General features: G+C 53.6%; 1 protein-coding gene across 3 annotated transcripts; it reads right to left on the bottom strand.

Moving 5' to 3' along the window:
• Positions 1-469: 469 nt before the first annotated feature.
• CNNM3 (cyclin and CBS domain divalent metal cation transport mediator 3) lies at positions 470-18,116 on the bottom strand. 3 transcript variants are annotated; one of them, XR_011526345.1, is made up of 9 exons: positions 15,498-18,116; positions 8,922-9,065; positions 7,704-7,853; positions 7,132-7,301; positions 6,841-6,937; positions 6,330-6,463; positions 5,756-5,894; positions 3,343-3,442; positions 470-2,804 (listed from the first exon to the last, which is right to left on the bottom strand). XR_011526345.1 is itself a non-coding variant. In XM_070573539.1 (8 exons), exons 1-8 carry the CDS (start codon positions 16,846-16,848, stop codon positions 2,740-2,742), a joined length of 2,250 nt encoding a protein of 749 aa, XP_070429640.1. In that variant the 5' UTR covers positions 16,849-18,116; the 3' UTR covers positions 470-2,739. The 3 variants fall into 3 exon arrangements, 2 of the variants coding, with proteins under 2 accessions (XP_070429640.1, XP_070429641.1); XM_070573539.1 differs by lacking the exon at positions 3,343-3,442; XM_070573540.1 differs by lacking the exons at positions 470-2,804; positions 3,343-3,442 and adding an exon at positions 3,517-3,696.
• Between the last annotated feature and the right edge of the window lie 1,864 nt (positions 18,117-19,980).

Raw genomic sequence — 19,980 nt, forward strand, 5'->3', positions numbered from 1 at the left:
GCCCCGGGTTCGCAGGTTCGGATCCTGGGCACAGACCTAGCATCACTCATCAAGCCACGCTGTGGTGGCGTCCCACATAAGACAGAGGAAGATAGGCACGTTTGTTATCTCAAGGCCAATCTTCCTCACAAAAAAATAAAAGGGCAAAAGACATAAACAGACACTTCACAAAGTGAAAAAAGCACATGAAAAGATGTACATTACCCATTATGGAAATGCAAACGAAAACCACAATGAGATGTCGCTATATACTTACCAGAATGGCTAAAATAAAAAACAATACCAGATGCTGGTGAGGATTTGGAGAAACACTCATTCATACTTTGCTGGTGGGAACATAAAATTGTACAGCCACTCTGAAAAGGTTTGGCAGTTTCTTTCAAAAACCTAAATATGCAATGACCATACAACCTGGTAATTGTACTCCTGGACATTTAGCTCAAAGAAAACCAATGTTTACACAAAAACCTGTAATGAACGTTCATAGCAGCTTTATTTGGAATAGCCAAAAACTGGAAACCACCCAGACGTCCTTAAACAGGACAACGAGTATACCATGGAATTCTACACAGCAATCAAAAGGAACGAACTGTTAACACACGCAACAACCTGGCTGAATCTCCAGACTATTTGCCGAGTGAAAAAAGCCAATTCCAAAAGGTCACATACTACACAATCCCATTTATACAACATTCTTGAAATGACACAATTATAGAGATGACGACCAGATTAGTGGTTGCCAGGGACTGGGGATGGTGGCAGAGGGGTGGGGGCGGCTCTCAAGGGGTAGTCGGAGGGAGATCCTTGTGGTGACGGGACAGCTCTGTATCTAGATTGCAGTGGCGGTTACACAAATCTACACGTGCTAAGATGATATATAACTATACACCCACATTGCACCAGTGTCCAATTCCTGGCTCGATACTGTATTATAACTACATAAGATGGAACCTCTGAGGAAAACTGCGTGAAGGGTACGTGAGACCTCTATCCTTGCAACTTCCTATGAATCCGTAATGATTTCAAAATAAAAAGTTAGTTATAAAAAGAAAAAAGCATCAGCTCTAACTGCGACTTGGTATTCTGGATTGGATCCTGCAACAGAAAAAGGACATTATTGGGAAAACTGGTAAAATCCAAACAAAGTCTGTAATTTAGTTACTAGTTTTGTACCAATGTTAATTTTTTAGTTTTGATAAAGGTACCAAAGTCATATAAGACGTTAACTTTAGGGGAAGCTGGCTGAAGGGCACATGGACTCTTCTGTGAATCCAAAACTATTTCAAAAAATAAAGTCCTGATGCCCAGACTGATTGAATCAGAATCCCAGGGGGGGTGGGCCCCAGCTATCAGTTATTTTTCATTTGCCACGATTCCAACGTGCAGCTAAGGTTACGAACCAGCGTGGTGCAGAGAGATTTTACCGTCTCCGTTTCCCACCTGGGTTTGCTCTTGGAGAGAATTCCTTGAGAACAACGTCTGAGTGAGCATACCATGTTCTCTGGCCTTCATTCCCACTGGTCCCAGATAAGGACCCAACTTCCTTTGAGAAGGGTTCCAGAAATCTCACCCCGCCCTGTCCGATCTACGGTCCTCAGTCCCTGTGCCGCCCCAGTTTCTGCACAGCCGAAGAACTGTGGAAGGTAAACACAGGGAAACCAGGAGGGAAAGACAAACGCCTTCTTGTTCCCACTTCTCTAAAGCCCCGTAGCTAGGAATAGGAAAAAAGCAAAGTCCTAAAGGTTTCAGAGATAGAAGAAAACTTTGATTTCACGGTTTTTTAAAAGAAAGTTGGTGGGGATCCACCTGGCCCATAACCACACTCCCCTCCCCTGCTGCTCTGCACGCACGTGACAGCCACGCAGACCCCTCGGAGGCCCGGGAGGAAGGGACGAGGTTGGTCTAACAGTTACTCTCCCTGGGATCTAGCAACGAAGACAGGATCAGGTGCAGCAGAAAGACCCCTTCCTCCCACCTGTGACCTCTTCTTAAAACAATGACAGTACAATGACAATACTGTTAGTGGCAACCAAGCCCACAGGCGGAGGAGAAACAGAAAGAGCAGGCCTCCTCAGTCCCCTTGGGGGCCAGCTCGCGCGCTCAGGGCTCTGGAATGGGTCAGAAAAGCAGCCTCCACAGGAGGGAGCGGGACCAGGGGACAGACTTGTGGGTAATGGTGCTTCTAGGTTTGGCACATGGGACACGCTGGGGCACACACTTGAAACACGGCAATGTAAGGAAAGCCAAACAGTTCACTATGGCCAAGGCCATGGATTTGAACCCCCAGCCAAAACTGGTGCTCTCGGTTTGCTCAAAAAGTGCTGCCAGCAGCAGAAAGTTGGCAAATTAAAAGCAAAGTGAGTACAGGTCACGGCCACATAAAGGAGTAACCGTGCGCACACATCACGGCTTGGCCTGAAGAGGTATGAATATGCTGCACTGTCACAGGGAGAAGGCTGGGCCCGGGGCCTCGAGATGACTCTGCTTTTTCATTCCCTCCGAAGCAGGCCTGCAGGGCTGTGCCGCAGCTGACCCCCATTTCCTAAAGACGGCAGGACCTGCCGAAGGCTCTTGGCACTGACGTCTGTGCTGAGGAGAGCCCAGGACCCACATCGATAAGGGCCATCTAAAACGTGGCCTGGAGGGGATGGGGACAGGCTGGCAGGAAGCAACTCCTCGGCTCTCTCCAGGTCCCCACATGCTTGTCCATTCCCCAGACCTGGGGCTCCTGGCAAGCAGTTAAACTCCTGGGTTCCGCCCAGGGCTCTCCTCAGCTGGGAGGCCGGGTCTGCTGTGGGTGGACCCTAAAGGAGAGAAGGAAAGGGGAATTAAAATCAAAGCTGGACCAGGGAGCAGTCCTATCAAGGCCAGGCATTAAAATCCTCTTTAGGACAGGAAAACACAGGGAAGGTGGAGGAGCCCCAGGACACCTTAGGAGGTACCAAGGCAGGGCTGGGAGTGACGGGTGAGGAAAATGGTCAGCTAACTGCACCTCACAAGAAAAAACCACTGGGAGGACAGACGCTATCCCCGAGAGGCAGGGAAAGCAGGGGCTCTGCTCACAGCGGGCCAGCACCATGATGCTGGCCAAGAGGAACCCACCCCAGACAATAAAGAGCCCATGCTGGAAGGAAGCTTTAGTTTCTGAGGCTGAGTAAGTGTTTCATGATCCCATCTGTCTTCTCAAAAACTGAAATAAAGAGTAGCAATAGGGACAGGAAGGGCCCACCCCGCCCCAAGGAGAAGTGCCCCCCAGCTGGGTGAGCGGTCTATAGCGCTCCTCTCAGCAGCCAAAGGTCCAGGAAAGGAAAGCAACGAGAACGTGAAAGGGAAGTTATTTACCTTGGGTGTTTTCTTAAAACAAAAAATGCTCACTAGTCCACAGTCAATTATCAACTGCAGTTTCCAAATGTGCCAAAGAGGGAAAGGTCTATTGGGAAGGCTAGAGAGAGCAGAGAGAGAGAAGAGGAGACAAGCTATGGAGCTGACCCGGGAGAGCCACGCAGCACCGCAGACCTGGCCGCCCGCGGGGCAGGGAGAGGCGAGGCCGAGCGCACACTGCATCCTGCTGCTCAAACAAGAGGGACAGGAAGCACGGCGTCCAGAGCGGACTCTCCCTTGTAAATCCAGTCCTGTGAATGATCCACGTGGAGGTATGCCAACTGGAAATGGCAGGCAGCGGTCAGAAGACTGCTTCTGTGAAGGGCCAGTATTTTTAGGTTTTGCAGGTGGCAATAACTCGACTCCACTGTTGAAGCTCAAGGGCAGCCATGTACAATTCGTAAACAGAGGGGTGAGTGTCAATAAAACTTTATTTACAAGATCAGGCAGCTGGCCAGATTTGGCCTTTGTGTCAGTCTGCCAACCCCCGCTGTATTATTGTGCCAAAGTCACCCAGGGAATGGTCTGACCTGCACTATTTAAGCAGTGCCCCTAGTGACATCTCCACGTGTGTGGTGACACTAAGCTCTCCTGGGCAGTGCAGGGCCGGGCTAAAGGATAAACTGAGCCAGACCCCAGAGTGCAGAGGAGAGGCACAGAAAGGTAGCAGGCGACCGTGCTGCACATGAAGGTCAGGCCACACAGGGGAACATAACCAACACTGTGGCTATAAACAGGGGATGGTAACCCATTTCAAAGAGGAAACTGACCCACAAAGCCACCATAAATTGTTCCCTTATATGACTGTCCAATGAGCAGCTGAAGCCAAAAGAGGATTAAAAAAACCGCTGGGTATATGATAAAAGATGAAATGAAGGGACATCCATCATTCTTAGATTTAAGTCTGTACCTTGAATATAACACGCACAGTCTCAGTAGCAGATGGAGCCACAAAAGGCTCACATTTTGAAAAAACAAAAAAATGTCTCAGCTTTTGAGATCCAAGTCTGATGAGAAGGCGTGAACCTCTGTACGAGGGCATCTCACAAAATACAAGAACGTCCCAGTGCTTGAACACGAGCGTGTGATCAGCACTGACAGGTGGGGCACCGCCTGAAAGCGTGTGCTCACGTGGACAGGGCTGCGAGTGCGGCCAGCCCAGGACTCAAGCAGCACACCCCACCTAGGGTGCCCTTTGACCCACAATCAGAGATGGAACACTCAGGGGCTGGGCCACCCAGGTGGCCCAGGGTGGGGCTCTCTGTCCCTTGCACTTGCCCTGGCACCTCTCGGAAAAAGCCTTTCTATTTTAAAAACACGTTTGTGTTCTCAAGTGTGGGTCTAAGTAACCAGAGCTGTCCCCTGTGAGGCAGCACAGCCCAAAGGCCAAGGGCAGGCTCCAAGCCAGGGCCAGGGGTCCCTCTGCCTCTGATTCCTCATCTGTAAAATGGGCATAACTACTGCCTCTCAAAACTCGGAGGGAGTTTTCCTAGATGAGTCAGGACGCCGAAAGCTCTGAGCACAGTGCCAGGCAGAGCAAGCGTGTGACAAGAGCTCGGCATCCCATTGGGGGTGAGGGGAGCAAAGCAGGCCTGGAAGGGCAGCCTGCAGTTCCTGCCACAGAAGGAATTCCTCTCCAGAAGCCTTGCCAGCTCCTCCAGAAATGACAAGCCCTGGAGCATCTCTGACCCCAACCTAAGAGCTCAATCAGAATAAAAGTACCTTCTCAAATAACCAGGACAAGAAAGCTCCCTGACTTTACCACTCCTACCCCAAGCCCACTCTCCACAGGCTCCTTTTCATTCTCCTTCCTCACACTGTAAGGGTGGGGTTTGCCATCCCACAGCCCAGATCCCACCCCTCACTGTAAAGTCTGTTTCTTCCAATGCGATCTTCGCGCTCACACTGGAGCCCCGGATGGGAGGGGCACGCCTTAAACGCCTCAGCAGGTGCCCTCCTAGATCTCTGGGATGGCGTCCACCAGACTCCACCTTCTGAGCAGGGCCCACTGCTGACACGAATCGCTTTCCAGGTGACCTCACACTAATCCTAAATGGCCGTGACCTTGATTTATTCCCATTTAGCAACTCTTCTCTAATTAAGTCAACCCATCCTAACAGGCCCTCAAGAGAAAAGGCTGACTTAACATATTCTACTTTAAATGCCAGCTGGTCCATAGCTCATTGTCATTTGAGCCACTAAAAACAGTGAGAGGGGAGAGAGAAAAGGATGAGGCAAAAAAGGGAAAAAGAACGAAGCATGGAGGGCAGAGGGAGGACAGAAAGCAAGTCTGTGTGTGCAACAGCAAGGACTGGAAAGGCGACACGGGCGCCCTGGGTCGACACACAGCGGGATGTGGCCATGCGGGGCTCACCTGCTGCTGGGGCCGTCTTGTCACTGAGGAGCCTGGTCTGGCTGCCTGGGGTGACCTGGAGGTCCGTGTTCTCAGGGGACGGTGGCAGGTTCTGGGCTCGAGTAGCCAGGAGCGCATTGAGGTACTGCAGCCGCGTGACCTGGGGGACAGACAGCATTACCGGGCAGGTGTGACTTGAGAAGCCAGATGGAGATGGTGAAGTAGGAGAGGTCACATACTCCCTTCTGCCCACAAACAGCTGACCTAGGAGGGAGAGTCATGCTCCACAGGACAAGAAAAAGGAAGAGCTTTAAACTAGCTGAGGGCGAAGAAGAGCAATCAAGCAAAGTTTTAAGATCAAAAGAAGATCTCAGGTGCACAGGCCATGCCAGAGATGGGAGCGGACCACCAGCAGTCAGAGGGGCCTCCAGGGAGCCAAGGCCATGCATCCTTCAGAGCAAGCACAAGGTCCTGCTCTGGAAAGTCTGACTCAACCAGACTGTTAACTCATACTCATTTGTGACCAGCTGGTCTAGGCCCTTGGGGACACAAGGCTGGCTAAAAGCCAGGACGAACGAGCAGCCCAGACGGTCACCTTGATGAGCTGCAGGTCCGAGAGGGCCCTCACGGTGTAGTCAGGACAATACGCAGACACGCGTGTGCTGTCGGCTGGCTCAGGCTGCAGGTCATGGCGGACGGACTGGAGCGAGGACACGGGGGACTGGTGAACTGTCGAAAGGAACAATCAGTGACGGAGGAAGCACCCCGGTCCCAGTGGGGACAATTGCACAGCCTCTAAGATGCACCCCACAAATCACCCCAGAGAGAGCACATGGCCGGGAACTGTGAAAAGGACGGCAAACACACTTCCTCCTGGGAAAGGTCTGCAGGGATGGGAGGGAGCAACCAAGATGCGCCCTGCAGAAACGCTGCCCCTTCCCACTAGGCGGCCTGGAGATGAGAGAAGCCAGCAGGTCCCACAGGGGACCACCTTGTAGGAGGCGAGGGCCCTGGAGGAAGGGAAGCCAGCATCCTGGGCACTGCAGAGCCCCCGCCTCAACCACAGCCAACCCCTGCCCTCAGCTCCCGGAGGGGATGCAGCTTACCCGAGGATGGCGCCGTCAGGGCAGACACTCCATAGTAGGTGAAGGCCCCGTTCTCGAACTTCAGGCCCTCTTTCCCGATCTCCACCTCAACCCTGCCCTGGGAGGGGAAGGGAGAGAGAGGGGCAGGGAGAGAGACAGATGGGGACAGATTATCTCTCATGCCAGAAGAGAGGACAAGGAGAAAACACCAAGCCCAACTATTTAGGAGTGTGTATCCGGATGTTCCTCCCTCTTCTCAGACCCTTCCCTACTCTCTGAGCAGCAGGAAGCTCCGGCTGGGCTCCCAGTTACCTGCAGGATGAGAATGAAATAATCCACCGGCTGGCTGCGCTGGTACAGGTAATGGTGTGCAGCCAGGCGGTTGCTCTCGTCAAACCTCACTTCCTGGTTGACGCTGGGATGCTTCAGCAGGTGCAGCAGGACCTTCTCGGAGATTCGCAGCGGGCTGAATACATCCACCTCTGCCCCATGGTGGAAAAAAGGGATGGTGTCCACCAGGTCCAGAGCAGCCTGCGTAACCACCCCGACTCCTGCTGCCCCCCTGGGCTCTCCTCCGCAGGCCCGTGAGCTGAGTTGCCTCCCCAGCACAATAGCACTGGGCAGGCAGAAACACTGCCTGGCTCACGCTCCCTAGCCGGGGCTCGCCAGAGACGGCACTAGCCTGGCCCCAGCTCTCGGCCATCTGGCAGAGAGGAGCCACCCCTCAGGTGACCTCAGATGCTGACGACTGCAGAGAGAAGCGCAGATGTTCTCCTGGACACTCTGCTGCTTACTGGGAATGGGAATCAGTGTCCGTGCGGAGCTCTCCTGACGCACCGGATGGGGAGCAATAGGGAGGGACAGGGCCCGGCCGGCAGCCTCACCTCGGGAAAGGAAGCGCTGGGTGGCCAAGAGCAGCTGGGGCGAGATCTTCACTTTATAGTCCTCATCAGACACCTTGAACAGGGAGAATTCCTCTTTCCGCCTGAGAGGGGCATTCAGAGAAGTATGCTTCTTCCTCACCGCGGCGTCTCCTAGGAAAGGCAGACGGAGGCCTGGTGGGCATTCACAGCCCTCCAGTTAACACGACCAAACCAAGGGGCACGTGCCCACTCCCTCCTCCCAAGGCCTGGGGGCTCGTGGGGAGGCAGCATCAGAGGCCCAGGGACACACCCTTGGCACTGCTCCCCGGACGGCGCCTGGCTGTCACTCCCACCACACAGTAATCCTGGTGCCCAGGACAGAGTGGGCAGCAGTCCACACTCCAGCTATCTCCTGGGGAAGTACTGCAAGAGGATGCCCCTCTCCTTGGAGCTGGGAGAAGACAATGCTGATACAACAGCAAAGCAGCTTATAAAAACTGGTATCCTTGGTCATTAGGAGACCCCTGGCTGGAAAGCACGTATGTGAGGATTACTGCTGCTAAACAGCAGCCAACTTGGTGACCCTGTGCCCACGGTAGTCTGAGGACCCAAAGTAAAGATGCTGCATTCTGGGGACAGGCACACAGGCAAAGCGATTCACTTGGCAGCACAAGGGTGGGCGACTCAGCGTCCTAAGTGCCTGTGTGAGGTCCCCGCCGTCGAGCACGGGTTCTGCGTCTGCCCTGCAGACCTCAGCCACCTTCCGAAGAGGCAGGCACTCCTAAGACACTACCACAGGCCCCAGGATCACGTGTCCAGACAAGATCCTCTCAGTAGTAAAGAATGGGGTTCTCTGAGGAGACACTTCTGTAATGTGCAAAAGACAACGAGAAAGCAAAAGGACCAAGAAGACATAAGAATAGGAAGGATGCACAAAGGGCAGAGGCCTCACTCAGGGATGGAGGGAGGGAGTGAATGGTACGGCTGCTAACAGAGCCCCAAGCAACCACTGGGCTGGGGCGGGCCACCTTGGCTCTGCATCCAGGCTGAGGTGTGGGCCCTCCAGCAAGGGGGCGACACAGGGGTAAGGAGAACAGGGCCTGGCTAGGCAACAGCTCTGACTGCAGACCCAGCCCCATTTCCAGCAACACGAGACCCGCCACCCTCTGACACGCACATGTATCTCAGTAAGCTTGAAAGACCAGCTGAGAGGGAAAATCGCCAGCAATCAAGACTCACGGTAGTCTTCAGACTCATCCAGGATCTCCGACTTGATGATCTCCTCAATGACGTCCTCCAGGGTGACGAGGCCCAGCACCTCGTAGAAGGGGTCACCTTCACCCTCGTTGTTCACCTTCTGCACGATAGCCAGGTGGGACTTCCCTGGGGGAGGGGGACACTCACGTTACAGCCTCCTGGAGGCCTCTCATGTGTCTTCGCTCCTTCTGGCACAAGCCCACCAGAGAACAGAAGCTGACGTGTTTGTGTTCCTACGATATGCCAGGCGACAGGCAAGACTGTTCCTAGGTTCTTACCTAAGACTCTCAACATGCTCGTGAGCATTAGCCGCACTTCATAACGAGAAACCTCAATCTCAGACACTATGTTCACCTGCACAAGGCCACCCAGGCAATGGCAGAGGCAGAGTCAGTCCCAGGTCAGTGTGACTCCATGCTGTGAAACATGGTTTAGACGAGGAAGCACCCAGACTAGAAAAGACACAACAGGACTGCAGACACAAGGGCACCGGCCCCAGAAACACAGGCTCCTGAGACAGTCTAAACGGGGGGAGCCGAGAAGGCTATCCAGTCCGACTCTCCAAGGGAAGTTTTCCCAATTCTGAAAGTTGCCCTTCATTTCCAGAAGCCACAGTCTATGACAGTCACCCAGCGGGATGAAGACACATGGTAACCAGCCAGTCAGAGGCCAAGCTGTGAGGGAGGAAGAGCAGCAGCCTGGAACTTCTCACCTTCCTCTTCCGTGACTCTCTTAGGTCAGCTTCACTATTTGTTCTGTACATTCACAAGGAAACGTAAGCTTGAAAAAAGGCCAAGCCTCAGAGTGCTGGGGAACACGGGGAAAACTTCAGGAATTTACTCTGCTTCAGGTACATGCTTTTCACCTATAAGACTTTATACCCATCCAAAAGAAAGAGAATACAAGCCACAGAGATAATTTTAAATTTTTGAGTAGCCATGTTAAAAAAAAAAACAGGTGATGTTAATTGATAATATATTGCAATTAACTCAATATAGCCAAAATAGCATTTCAACACGCAATCAGTATAAAATATTAAGAGAGATTTTACTTTTTCTGTACTAAGTCTTTGAAGTCTTAGTATAACACTGCGTGCTTGCAGGGCTGGCCTGGTGGCACAGCAGTTAAGTTCGCATTTTCTGCTTCGGTGGCCCGGGGTTTGCCAGTTCAGATCCCGGATGCGGACTTACGCACCACTTGTCAAGCCATGCTGTGGTAGGCGTCCCACATAAAATAGAGGAAGATAGGCATGGATGTTAGCTCAGGGCCAATCTTCCTCCAGAAAAAAAAAAAAGTGTGTGCTTGGCACTTAAACAGCACATCTCAATTCAGACTAGTTACCTTTCAAGAGCTCATCAGCCACAATGGGTAGTGGCCACCAGGCTGGGTGTGCAGGTCTAGGACACAGGACTGACAGCACACTTGGCTCAACCATGCCCTTCTTCCTTACTAGTGACAAAAGCTTAGGATAAACGCTGGCTGGGCCCACACGTAAAGGGGGTACTTGCTTCCAGAAACTTTCGGTAAAGCAAAAAGTCAAGGTCACTTTGTGGTGTGAATCCTACTTCACACACCTGGGGTTTCATTACAACGTAGTGACTTGAGTTTAGAAACACACCCTGTGGAAGTCTATTCCACATGCTCTACTTCGTTCTTCCAGCATCCATGCTCCCGAGTGGTCAGCTACAGGAAGAGCTCTGCCCCAAAGCTGGATAGAATGAAAATGTCAAAGTCAATGAAAAGCTAGGATCATCAGACCACTAACCAGATGATCAAAAAGGAATGAGGCTGTAAAAGAACTTTTTTTTACTGTACTCCATCAAATCGAAGATGCTATCAATGCTGAGATGCATCCTAACTGCAGAGACGTCAAAATGCAAAAAAAAAAGTGCATCTCCGAACTGAAAAAATGCAATATTTAGTGCTTGCTGTGTACTGGCCACCAAGTGCTTCATTCATTGATTAACTGACGAATACTCTGACAACTCTACGAAATGTACAATACTATTATCCCTGTTTTACAGTTTACAGAGAAAACCGAGGCCAAGAGAGGTTCAGGAACCACGCAAGTGCAGACCTGGGATTTGAACCCAGGCAGCTGGCTCCTGAGTCATTCTCTCCAGCACCCTGCTCTGCTGACCTGCACTGGAGAGGACGGACCAACTCTCAGGGAACCCTCCCCTGGGGACTCACACAGGGCCCGGTACTCTCTTCCGCACCCGGCCTTTCCAAGGAAAAGCAAGCCCCCCTTCAGGACACTCTAACCTCCTCGGACACAAATTACAGGTGGAAATGACCACATTAAGTCGTCTCCCCTTTCCAGGAGGAAAAGGCCAGAGGTCCCTGGAGAACCATCTGCTCATTCCTGCTGAGACAAAGGCACTGAAGGAGGAACGCGGCATTTCTAGATGTTTCCCGCCCCCAGCAGTGGTGTCGGGAATGGCTCATACCAGGGCAGACCACGGCAGCCCTGCCATATGGTACAAACCTGTCGGGCCAGATCAGGAAGGCCAAGGCCCGCTACCCAATTTTGGTCAGTAGTCTTTCTGGATTCTGGGAACCAAGGCCCAGGTTCTAGGTGACCATCTGAGAGCAGAAAGGACCCACTTCAGCTCGCTTCTTCCAGGAAGCCAGGCCCTTTGGCAGGTTAGCTACAGAAAGGACAACTTCTCCCTTGCTTTCAAACTTCTATAACATAGGCACTCACTGATGTTTCTCACTGATGTGCCACATGGCATGACTCAATGATGAAGAAAAGAAAGCAGAACCCCTGAAGAGCCCCTAAAACAGTGGCTGTGGGATTTAATGACAAGACAGAATGTCTGTGGGATCCAGAAGGCGACCACGACAAAGCAGTGGGGGTACAGAGACAGGGCCGCTGGAAGGATTAAAGTTGATTTCTCATCCGATAGGATAAAACGCTCTGAAAATACGGAGGCTCCTGGCTGGCTGACTGGAACCCCCACACAAGCCCCAAGACAGGTGCCTGCAGCTCTCCCTGAGCAAGCTCCACAGAGCCACAGGCAAGGGCAGAGGCACATCTGGCCAGCACAGACCAGAAAGCTCTGAGAAAGCGCTACAGAGTTTCCGTTTTAGTTAGCAGGCTCAAGGGTACTCCTAAACTTTACAGATGTCAGAGGACTCATCCACAATGCCTAAGTTCAGGATATTCTTAAACATGCCGCTGGGGTTTAAATTCCTCTGCCTCCCCTCTTTTGTGTTGTAAGGTGTCCTATGAGAAAAGGACGGTGCCAACACTCCTCGCAGGTCTGCCCCTTCAGGGTGTGGCAGGCCTTGGCTTCTGACAGACAAAGAACCAGAACTCAGTTGAAAGCAGAGAAAAGCTGAAAAGCTCACCCATCCTAATCCCTCCTGCGGGTGAATGTCCTTGAATAGTCTCAGTGGGGGCTGACAAAGGCGCTGGGAGTTAATGACTTTAAAGAAGATACATGTTTTTTACTATGGCTCCAAAGGACTCACTCTTCCTGGCAATGTTCGCACAAAATAAGTGGTGTCCTCTCAAGTCTGCACACTGACTGAGGGCTGCCCCACGGGGAAGATGCCTCTCTCAGACTATAATGTTCCAGAATAGATAGAACTCTGAAAGAACCAAAGGAAGAGGGCCTGGAACGGTACCTGCCAAGATGCCACGGACTCCAGCTTCAGGAAATTCAGAGGGCACCACCACCTCACCCACCTGGCAGAGAAACGGGCAGGGAACTCATCTCTAAAACCTCAGGCGCCATAAAGGCTATAACAAGCTCTTTGTTCATAAACAGAATGAAGCAGGGGGTTAGGCTAAAAAGGACTTTTATGAGGAAATATAAAAATAGATATAAAAATAGATACCCGCCAAAGGGTTGCATTGCACAAGAGAAGCACAGAAAGCTCTCGGGTGTCACAGGAAAGACATGGTCATTTTGCCCGGAGAATGGCCCTCACTCACCACAGAAGGAGGAAGGCAAGGGGCACTGAAGAGCTCCCCATTCAGCCTCTAGGTTGCAGATACCCCCCATCCCACTGGCTTCTAGTAGGAGGCTTTTCGGCACGTGGTTAGTAGGCAGCTTCTGGTCCGGCATCAGGCTGCATGAAAACTGCCTGGTTCTCCAGAGCTGCTCCAAGGCCACGGCCCCAGAGCGGGAGCAGCCTGTGCTGTGGCCTTCCCTCTCTACCGGCTCCTTCCATTGACACTTAAACCTAAACCCACTCGATTCACCCATCTTACAATCGAAGAGCAGAAGGCCTCCTCCCTGGCCTGTCCTCTCCCAGCCACCGCTCTCTGGCTTCCGCTTTGCGGCCACACCGCACGGAAGGCCTGTCTGCTTTAGCTGTCATGCCTCTTCATGTCCCATTCACTCCCCATCACCCCATGCCATGGCCCAAAGCTGCTCCTGCGAAGGTCAAGGGTATCTTCGTTGCTGCATCCAAATGACATGACACTGGCCTCCTCTCCTGATCACTCTCCTTCCCTAGGTAAGTGATCTCTGCTCTTAGCTTCCAGGACATTCCGAGCCTCTGGCTCTCCTCAGCAGCTGTCCTCTGCTGCCCTCCACCCCCTTACACACCTGTGACCCCCAGGGCTTTAGGCTTTCTGCTCCACGCCTGTGGATTGAGGGACCACTTCCACACCACCGATCAGATCTCTCCCTCCTGCTCGGGTCTGTCACTTGCATTTCACACGAACTGCCTCCTAGGAGTCTCCCTCTGCAGCCACTGCACAGACACAGATGCCAACGTCCAGAACCACCTCACGCCACCTGCCTCCCACCCCCAGACTCTCTCTTCCCTGCATGTGCTCTGCCTCAGGGAAGGGCGACACCACCACCAAGCCAGAAATCCAGGCCTCAATCTCAGCTCCTCCCTCTCGCTCCACAGTCCCTCAGTGAACCACAAAATCCTCCCAATTCCACCTCCAAACGCCTCTCAGATCTCTCCAGGCCCGCTGCGCACCCTCGTTCAGCCTACCATCAGCTCTCATCTGGACACCCTCACCACTGGTCTCCCTGCCCTGGTCTCCACACCAGCCAGTGATCTGTAGAAACCACTCAGACGGTGCCGCACTCTGCTCACAGTCACTGCCCTGGTGATCAAGTCCAGGCCTCCCAGGCCCTCAAGCTGGGAGGCAGCAGGGGCAGGACAGAACCCTCCCTCCCTGACTCCAGGGCCAGCACTGCCAGCCACCAGGCCCCAGGAACCACCACTGCCTGGGAAACTACCGTGGCCCAGATGGAGTACTTATCACCAGGAGGCTCTGTCTGGCGCCCCCTCCAGGCACCCCTCCCCAGAGAGGGGCTGCATGGCCACTTTCTGAGGAAACAGCCAGGACATTCTCTAGCAGAATAATCAGAACTGCCCATCAAAGGCCCCCACCCAATCTGAAGGTACCGTAGTACAGTAACAGTAAAGGCCTATTAACACCCAAGTCTCTTGAAAGTATCAAAGGAGGTGAAGTGTGAGAGTGCCTACTAGCAGCTGGCATACAGCAGTGCGAATGCAGGAGTAACATGGTCATTGCCGCAAAGCCTTGTCCCCCTGCCCTGACTGTCCAGGGGCTCACAAAGCACTTCCCATGCCTGCCTGGGGCCAGGAGACTTCACAGCTGCCCGCAAGATCAGGGGGCTTGACTCACTTCCTGGCTTCACATTATGCAGCCTTTAGGGTCAAACCCACCCATGGTCATGGACGTCCTCCATGCCCACCCTGTAGGAGTTCAGGTGTGAGAAGCATGACTGGTCACCAAGAAGCAGCTAAGCTCTGGGGAGCACACCCAAGGCTGACGAGGGAGAGCACTGGAGAGGACCCCATGCCCCCACACTTGGCGGGTGGGTCTCAGCTTTTACCTGCAAGCTTAGAAATTGTTCAGATAGACCAAGATGAAAGGAGAGGGTGAAAATGTGGTATTAAAGGAGAACTTGAGAGACCTTACTCAGGGTTAGAAATGGGGAAATTAAGCAAAGAAAAGAAGGCAGAGAAAGGGGAGACTATATCCTCCTCCATGAAGTTGCTTTTGGTGAAATCAAAGTGGAAGTTTCTTCCACACCTGCAGAAAAGTATTAACGAATCGTTCCCTTTTCGGCAATCAGGAAGGCAGCAGCCTTTCAGTGACCTTAACAGCAATGCCCTGGAAACATCACAGGCCCAGCTAATTTGATATCGTATGTGTGCAGGTCGTCGCGTCCAGGCATCTGGAGACTATGACTATGTTCTCTTCTGTTCTTTTAGTTTCTATCCAAGGGTTTAACCAAAAGCCCAGAAAAATGACCTGGGAGATGGACAGCTGGCAGTCAGAGCTAAGTGGACACACCTCCCAAATTGGGGGCCTACCAGGAGAAGGATTTTGCTGTCTGTAGCACTGTCACCCTCTGAACGACAGCCTTTAAATATCACAAACGATTATTCAGAGCGACAAGGCCATCCTCTTCTTTAAAAGGGCACTTAGAGGTCTCACTGCCCTACACAGGGACGGGACCCTTTTCTCCAGGCTTCCATAAAGCCCTACCCCTTTGGTAGAGGAGAGCGCTGGCATTCAAGTGCCCTCGACAATTCCCCAGACGTTACCTCGCTTGAACTCCTCCAGGACGGCGTCCAGCTTGGTGTCGTTGAAGACGAAGTGGAGTGGGTGATTGTAGAAACGGGTGATGGTGCTGAGCGGCGTGCAGTCTTCGGGGTCCACGAAAGCCAAGTCCTTGAGGTAGAGCATGTCTACGATGTTGGAGCGCTCCTCCTCGTACACGGGGATGCGCGTGTGGCCGCTCTGCATGATGCTGGCCAGGACGCCGAAGTCCAGCACGGCGCTGGCGTCCAGCATGAAGCAGTCCTCGAGCGGCGTGAGCACGTCCTCCACCGTCCGGCAGCGCAGCACCCCCTTGCTGAGGTCGCTGTAGGGGTCGCCGCCGCCGCGCGCCAGCTCCAGCACGCGCTCACGCAGCCGCCCGGGCCGCGCCGCCAGCTCCAGCAGCTGCCCCACGGGCAGCGCCACCGGCAGGGTGAGCAACACCGCCAGGCGGCTGAGAACCAGCGCGCGCGGCGCCAGCGCCAACGCCCAGCGCCCGCTCACGGCGGCCGGCACCACCTCGCCCACCAGGAACACGAGCCCCGCGCTGCCCAGCACAGCGGGCACGGCGCGCTGGCCGGCTGCGCGGTACAGCAGCACGGCCAGCGCCGCCTGCGCCAGGCTGGCCAGCAGCAGCAGCGCGCCCAGGGCGCAGCCGGCCCAGCGCCGCACCGGCTCCAGGCGCCGCGCCGCCGCACGCTCAGCCTCCGAGCCGCTCTCGCGCAGCACCTGCACCTCGGCCGGTACCAGCGCCAGCGCGCTCAGCTGCAAGCCCCGCGCCAGCGCCGCCAGCGCCAGCAGGCCCACCGCCCCCAGCCCCAGCGCCCAGGGTGGTGCCGCCTCCTCGGCCGCCGCGCCGCCCGGCTCCACGCGCACCGCCAGCAGCGCCGAGTGCGGGCGCACGACCTCGGCGCGCAGGCGCAGCAGCGCGCGCCACTCGCCCGTGGGGGCTGCCGCCTCCTGGGCTGCCGCGCTGCCCGGCCCCCCACGCACAGCCAGCAGCGCCGAGTGCTGGCGCACGGGCTCGGCGCGCAGGCGCAGCAGCGCGCGCCACTCGCCCGTGGGGACCGCTGCTGCCTCCTCGGGCGCCGCGGCCGGCCCGCCCTCGGGGCAGCCCGCCCCCTCGGGAGCCACCCAGGACCAGGAGCTGTTGGCAAAGCCCGAGCCGAAGAGGCGCAGGCGGAAGGTGGCCTCGGGCGCGGCCTGCACCTCCTCTCCGCTCGCCCACCCCGCGCCCGCGGCTCCGTCCTCCTCCAGACAGACACCCAGCACTCGCGGGCCCGGCGCCGCCTCCCCGTCGGCGTTGCCCAGGCAGAACGCAGCGAGCAACCAGCCTAGCAGACCCGCCGCCGCCATCGCCTGCTGCCCCCTCTCAGCCTCCCGTGCAACCTACCCCTCCGCCTCCCCCAGCCAATCGTCGCCAGCCTGGGCGCCTCCTCCGCCAATAGGCGGCGGGCGGGGGCGGGCCCCAGGGTCGGACTAGGCTGCGCCGGGGAGTAAACAAGCGGCGGCGCGGTCCTGGGGCGGGCTGGGGGCGTGGGGCTCTGAGCCCCGCGGCGGTCGGCCGTGGTTCTCGGGGTGAGAGGTGGGCGGGTTCGGGGGAAGCAGAGCCGCGAGCTGGGCCGCCTCCGCGGGCGCCTTGTTCCCACGGGCCGTCCCCGCGCGCTGGACGCCGGGCTCGTGCTCTGGGAAGTCCCTGGCTCGGGACTGCGGGCGCGGAGCGGAGCGGCTTGCAGGCGGAGATTCCCGTGTCTGGGAGAAGTGCTGTTTTCTTAGGAAGGGGCCCCGTGAACCACTGACCTAAAGAGCAAGGAGTGCTGGAAGAAGTACCTGTGACTGGGCGTCGGGAAGCTAAGGTTTATTGAAGATGTTTACTGATCATGCCCGACTCTGCTATCGGTCGGGGGACCTGGGGACATGAGACACAATCCCTGCCTTCAAGGAACTTGCGTTCCTGCCAGGGAGCGTGATGGTAAATATGTAAACACACGAGATCACTACCTCATTGGATCCTCACGGCAACTTCACGTTATTAGTATTTTACGGGAGAAAAGGTCAAGCATGACTCGGCACGGATATTGCATTACAACGCGACTTAATATCCTAGTCACCATCCCAGCCAGATTAGGAGACGGCAGCTCTGTCAGGAATTACTGTCTGGTCACTCCAATTCTAGCAAATCATCCTTGGGAAAATAACTCCTCAGGACCAACAAGAACTATTCAAGAGGATTCTCGCTGGAGGGTTATTTTAGAAGACCATATGGTCCATTGACAGTATGGAATGTTTTTCATCCGTTATATATGATCTTTAAGTGGTTGGAAGGAGGTACACAAACTGCCAACGACTTCTCTATAGGTGTCCAGATTAAGTGTTTTTGTGTTTTCTTTACAATTTTATGTACTTTCAAATTTCCTAATATAAGTAGACTTTGATAAGACTGTTCATATACTATTTTAAATTATCTTTATAAGGATTCTGTAGAAACACATTTGCTGTATCATGAAAATAATATTTAAAAGGATAGCCCCTGTGGCCACAAGTAAAATGTTCGTGTGGAAAGTAATGTGCAAAAATGAGTAACCCCATGGTGAATGACCAAAATAAAAATTATTTTGTGAAGAACTCTTAAAAGGATGGCAATAGTCTCTCCTCTACGTTGTAAACAGCACCATGACTAGACCAGCCACATCTCTGTGTTTCCAGTTTTTATAACCCGGACGTTGCTATGCCCTTTGAGTAGTGCCTCACTTGCAGATTACAGATAAGTCACCAGCAGCAGCAGTAATGACACTACTGAGCCTTTTCAGTGAGTGGACCGGCAAGCCTCCTTTGAAGAAAAACATAATAGATTCAGCCCCTTTAGTTCACACTTGGGTCTTCAAGTCCAGATAAAATGCTGACATTGACATAAAATGGATGGCAGGCTTGAAATGAATCATGTGCCCAAAAAGTTAGTAACCAGCAAAGAACATTCCAGAGGAAAGACAGGAAAAACTCCCTATGGATTTTGACAGGGCTCTGACCTTCGCCAGGTTACTTTTTCCTTGGTCTCAGGCTCCCTTGGAAAACAAGCTATATCTCATTTTTAGGGGAAAACCTTTGAGGAGAACACATTTGGAAAACACAAATGATCGTTAAACTGTCAATACTCAAAGACAAAGCATCCAGTACAAGGCAGACAAAGCTGCACAGTGACTTTCTGTTAACAATGGAGGCCATGACAGTACTTGACCAGCTTTCTTCCTTGGCTCTGTGCCATTCTTTGCCCCATCCCCTGGTTAGTCACAGCATCAATGGACACACTTGGCACTTGACCTTCAGGTCCCTCATTGACCCTCCCTGGGCCATTTTCAATAGTGGTCATTTGGTTCAAGACATGTCCACATTTTAGCTAAATATTCTTGTGCTTTAAACCCGTAACTACTATGTGTGACTTTACTGGCTCATTCCTGCTTATCAAGTCTGCAAGTGTCACTTCCTCCAGCTGGTCTTCCTCAACCATCTTTACTAGGTTGGGTCAAGGTTATGGGAGCTATGCGCTCCTCCCCAATAGTGTCTGGTACTTACCTTATTCTAATTCTTATTCATTCATTCATTCATTCATTCGAGTGCCTGCCATGTACCCGGTACTGTTCTAGCAGCGGGACTACGCGGGAATAAGAAAGTCCCTCCCTGCTCTCCTGAAGCTTAGGTTCTAGTGTGGAGACAATAGAAAATACATAAATCTGTTTTAATATCTGGCAATAAATGCTGAGAAAAACAAGGCATGATAAGGGGACAGACAGAGGGACTGTGACCACCCTGTTTCAGATGGGGTGACTGGAGAAGGCTTCTCCAAGGAGGCAACATTTGAACAGAGGCTTAGATGAAGTGAAGGGGTGAGCCTCACCAAGACGCGAGGAGTGTTCCAGGTGGAGGAGAAAGCGTATCACAAGGTCCCTGTGTGACTGTCTCCCTCAGGGGGTCTTCCTCACTGGACTCACTGAGGGGTTGGTGGCACCTGGCATGTAGCAGGGGAGCTGACTCTTGCCCACCTGTACACAGCTTCTGCGTTTGTTATTCCTTTTATCTGGAATGTCCTCTCCTTTCTGCCTATGCAACTGCCTCCCTTTTTTTCAGCATTACCCCCAGTTGTCTGCTCCATTAAGCCTGGTTTGCCTGAGCCCCTGGGCCCCTGGCCACAGCACACTCGATTGCACACTACAGCCACGGCCCCTGCGGGGACCACAGGAGTCTGCAGGGCTGAAACCTTGGGAGTGGACGCAGTGAGGTCACTCTCGGGCGGCTCTTCAGGGGATGAGCGCTCCAACTTTGAGACCAGAACCAGCCCATGAATATGGACAAAAGGCAACTGCATGTGATAAAACGATGTGATCGTACTTTCGGATTCAGCTCCTTCCTCCTCCAGTCCCCAGGGGACAGAGAGAGGCGATTTATCCATGCCAACTGCCCCCTCCAGCTCCTGCAGACATAAGACCCTGTGGC

Source organism: Equus przewalskii, chromosome 14, assembly GCF_037783145.1.
Source record: "Equus przewalskii isolate Varuska chromosome 14, EquPr2, whole genome shotgun sequence".
NCBI classification, from domain to species: Eukaryota; Metazoa; Chordata; class Mammalia; order Perissodactyla; family Equidae; genus Equus; species Equus przewalskii.

What these genes read in the sequence shown, in the direction of transcription:
- CNNM3 (XM_070573539.1), bottom strand. Translation starts at nt 16,848, where the DNA reads ATGGCGGCGGCGGGTCTGCTAGGCTGGTTGCTCGCTGCGTTCTGCCTG. An exon ending in ATTTCATTCTCATCCTGCAG is followed by an intron (nt 6,938 to 7,131) that starts GTAACTGGGAGC and finishes TTCCCCTCCCAG; the next exon opens with GGCAGGGTTGAGGTGGAGAT. An exon ending in CGGACCTGCAGCTCATCAAG is followed by an intron (nt 5,895 to 6,329) that starts GTGACCGTCTGG and finishes TCTGTCCCCCAG; the next exon opens with GTCACGCGGCTGCAGTACCT.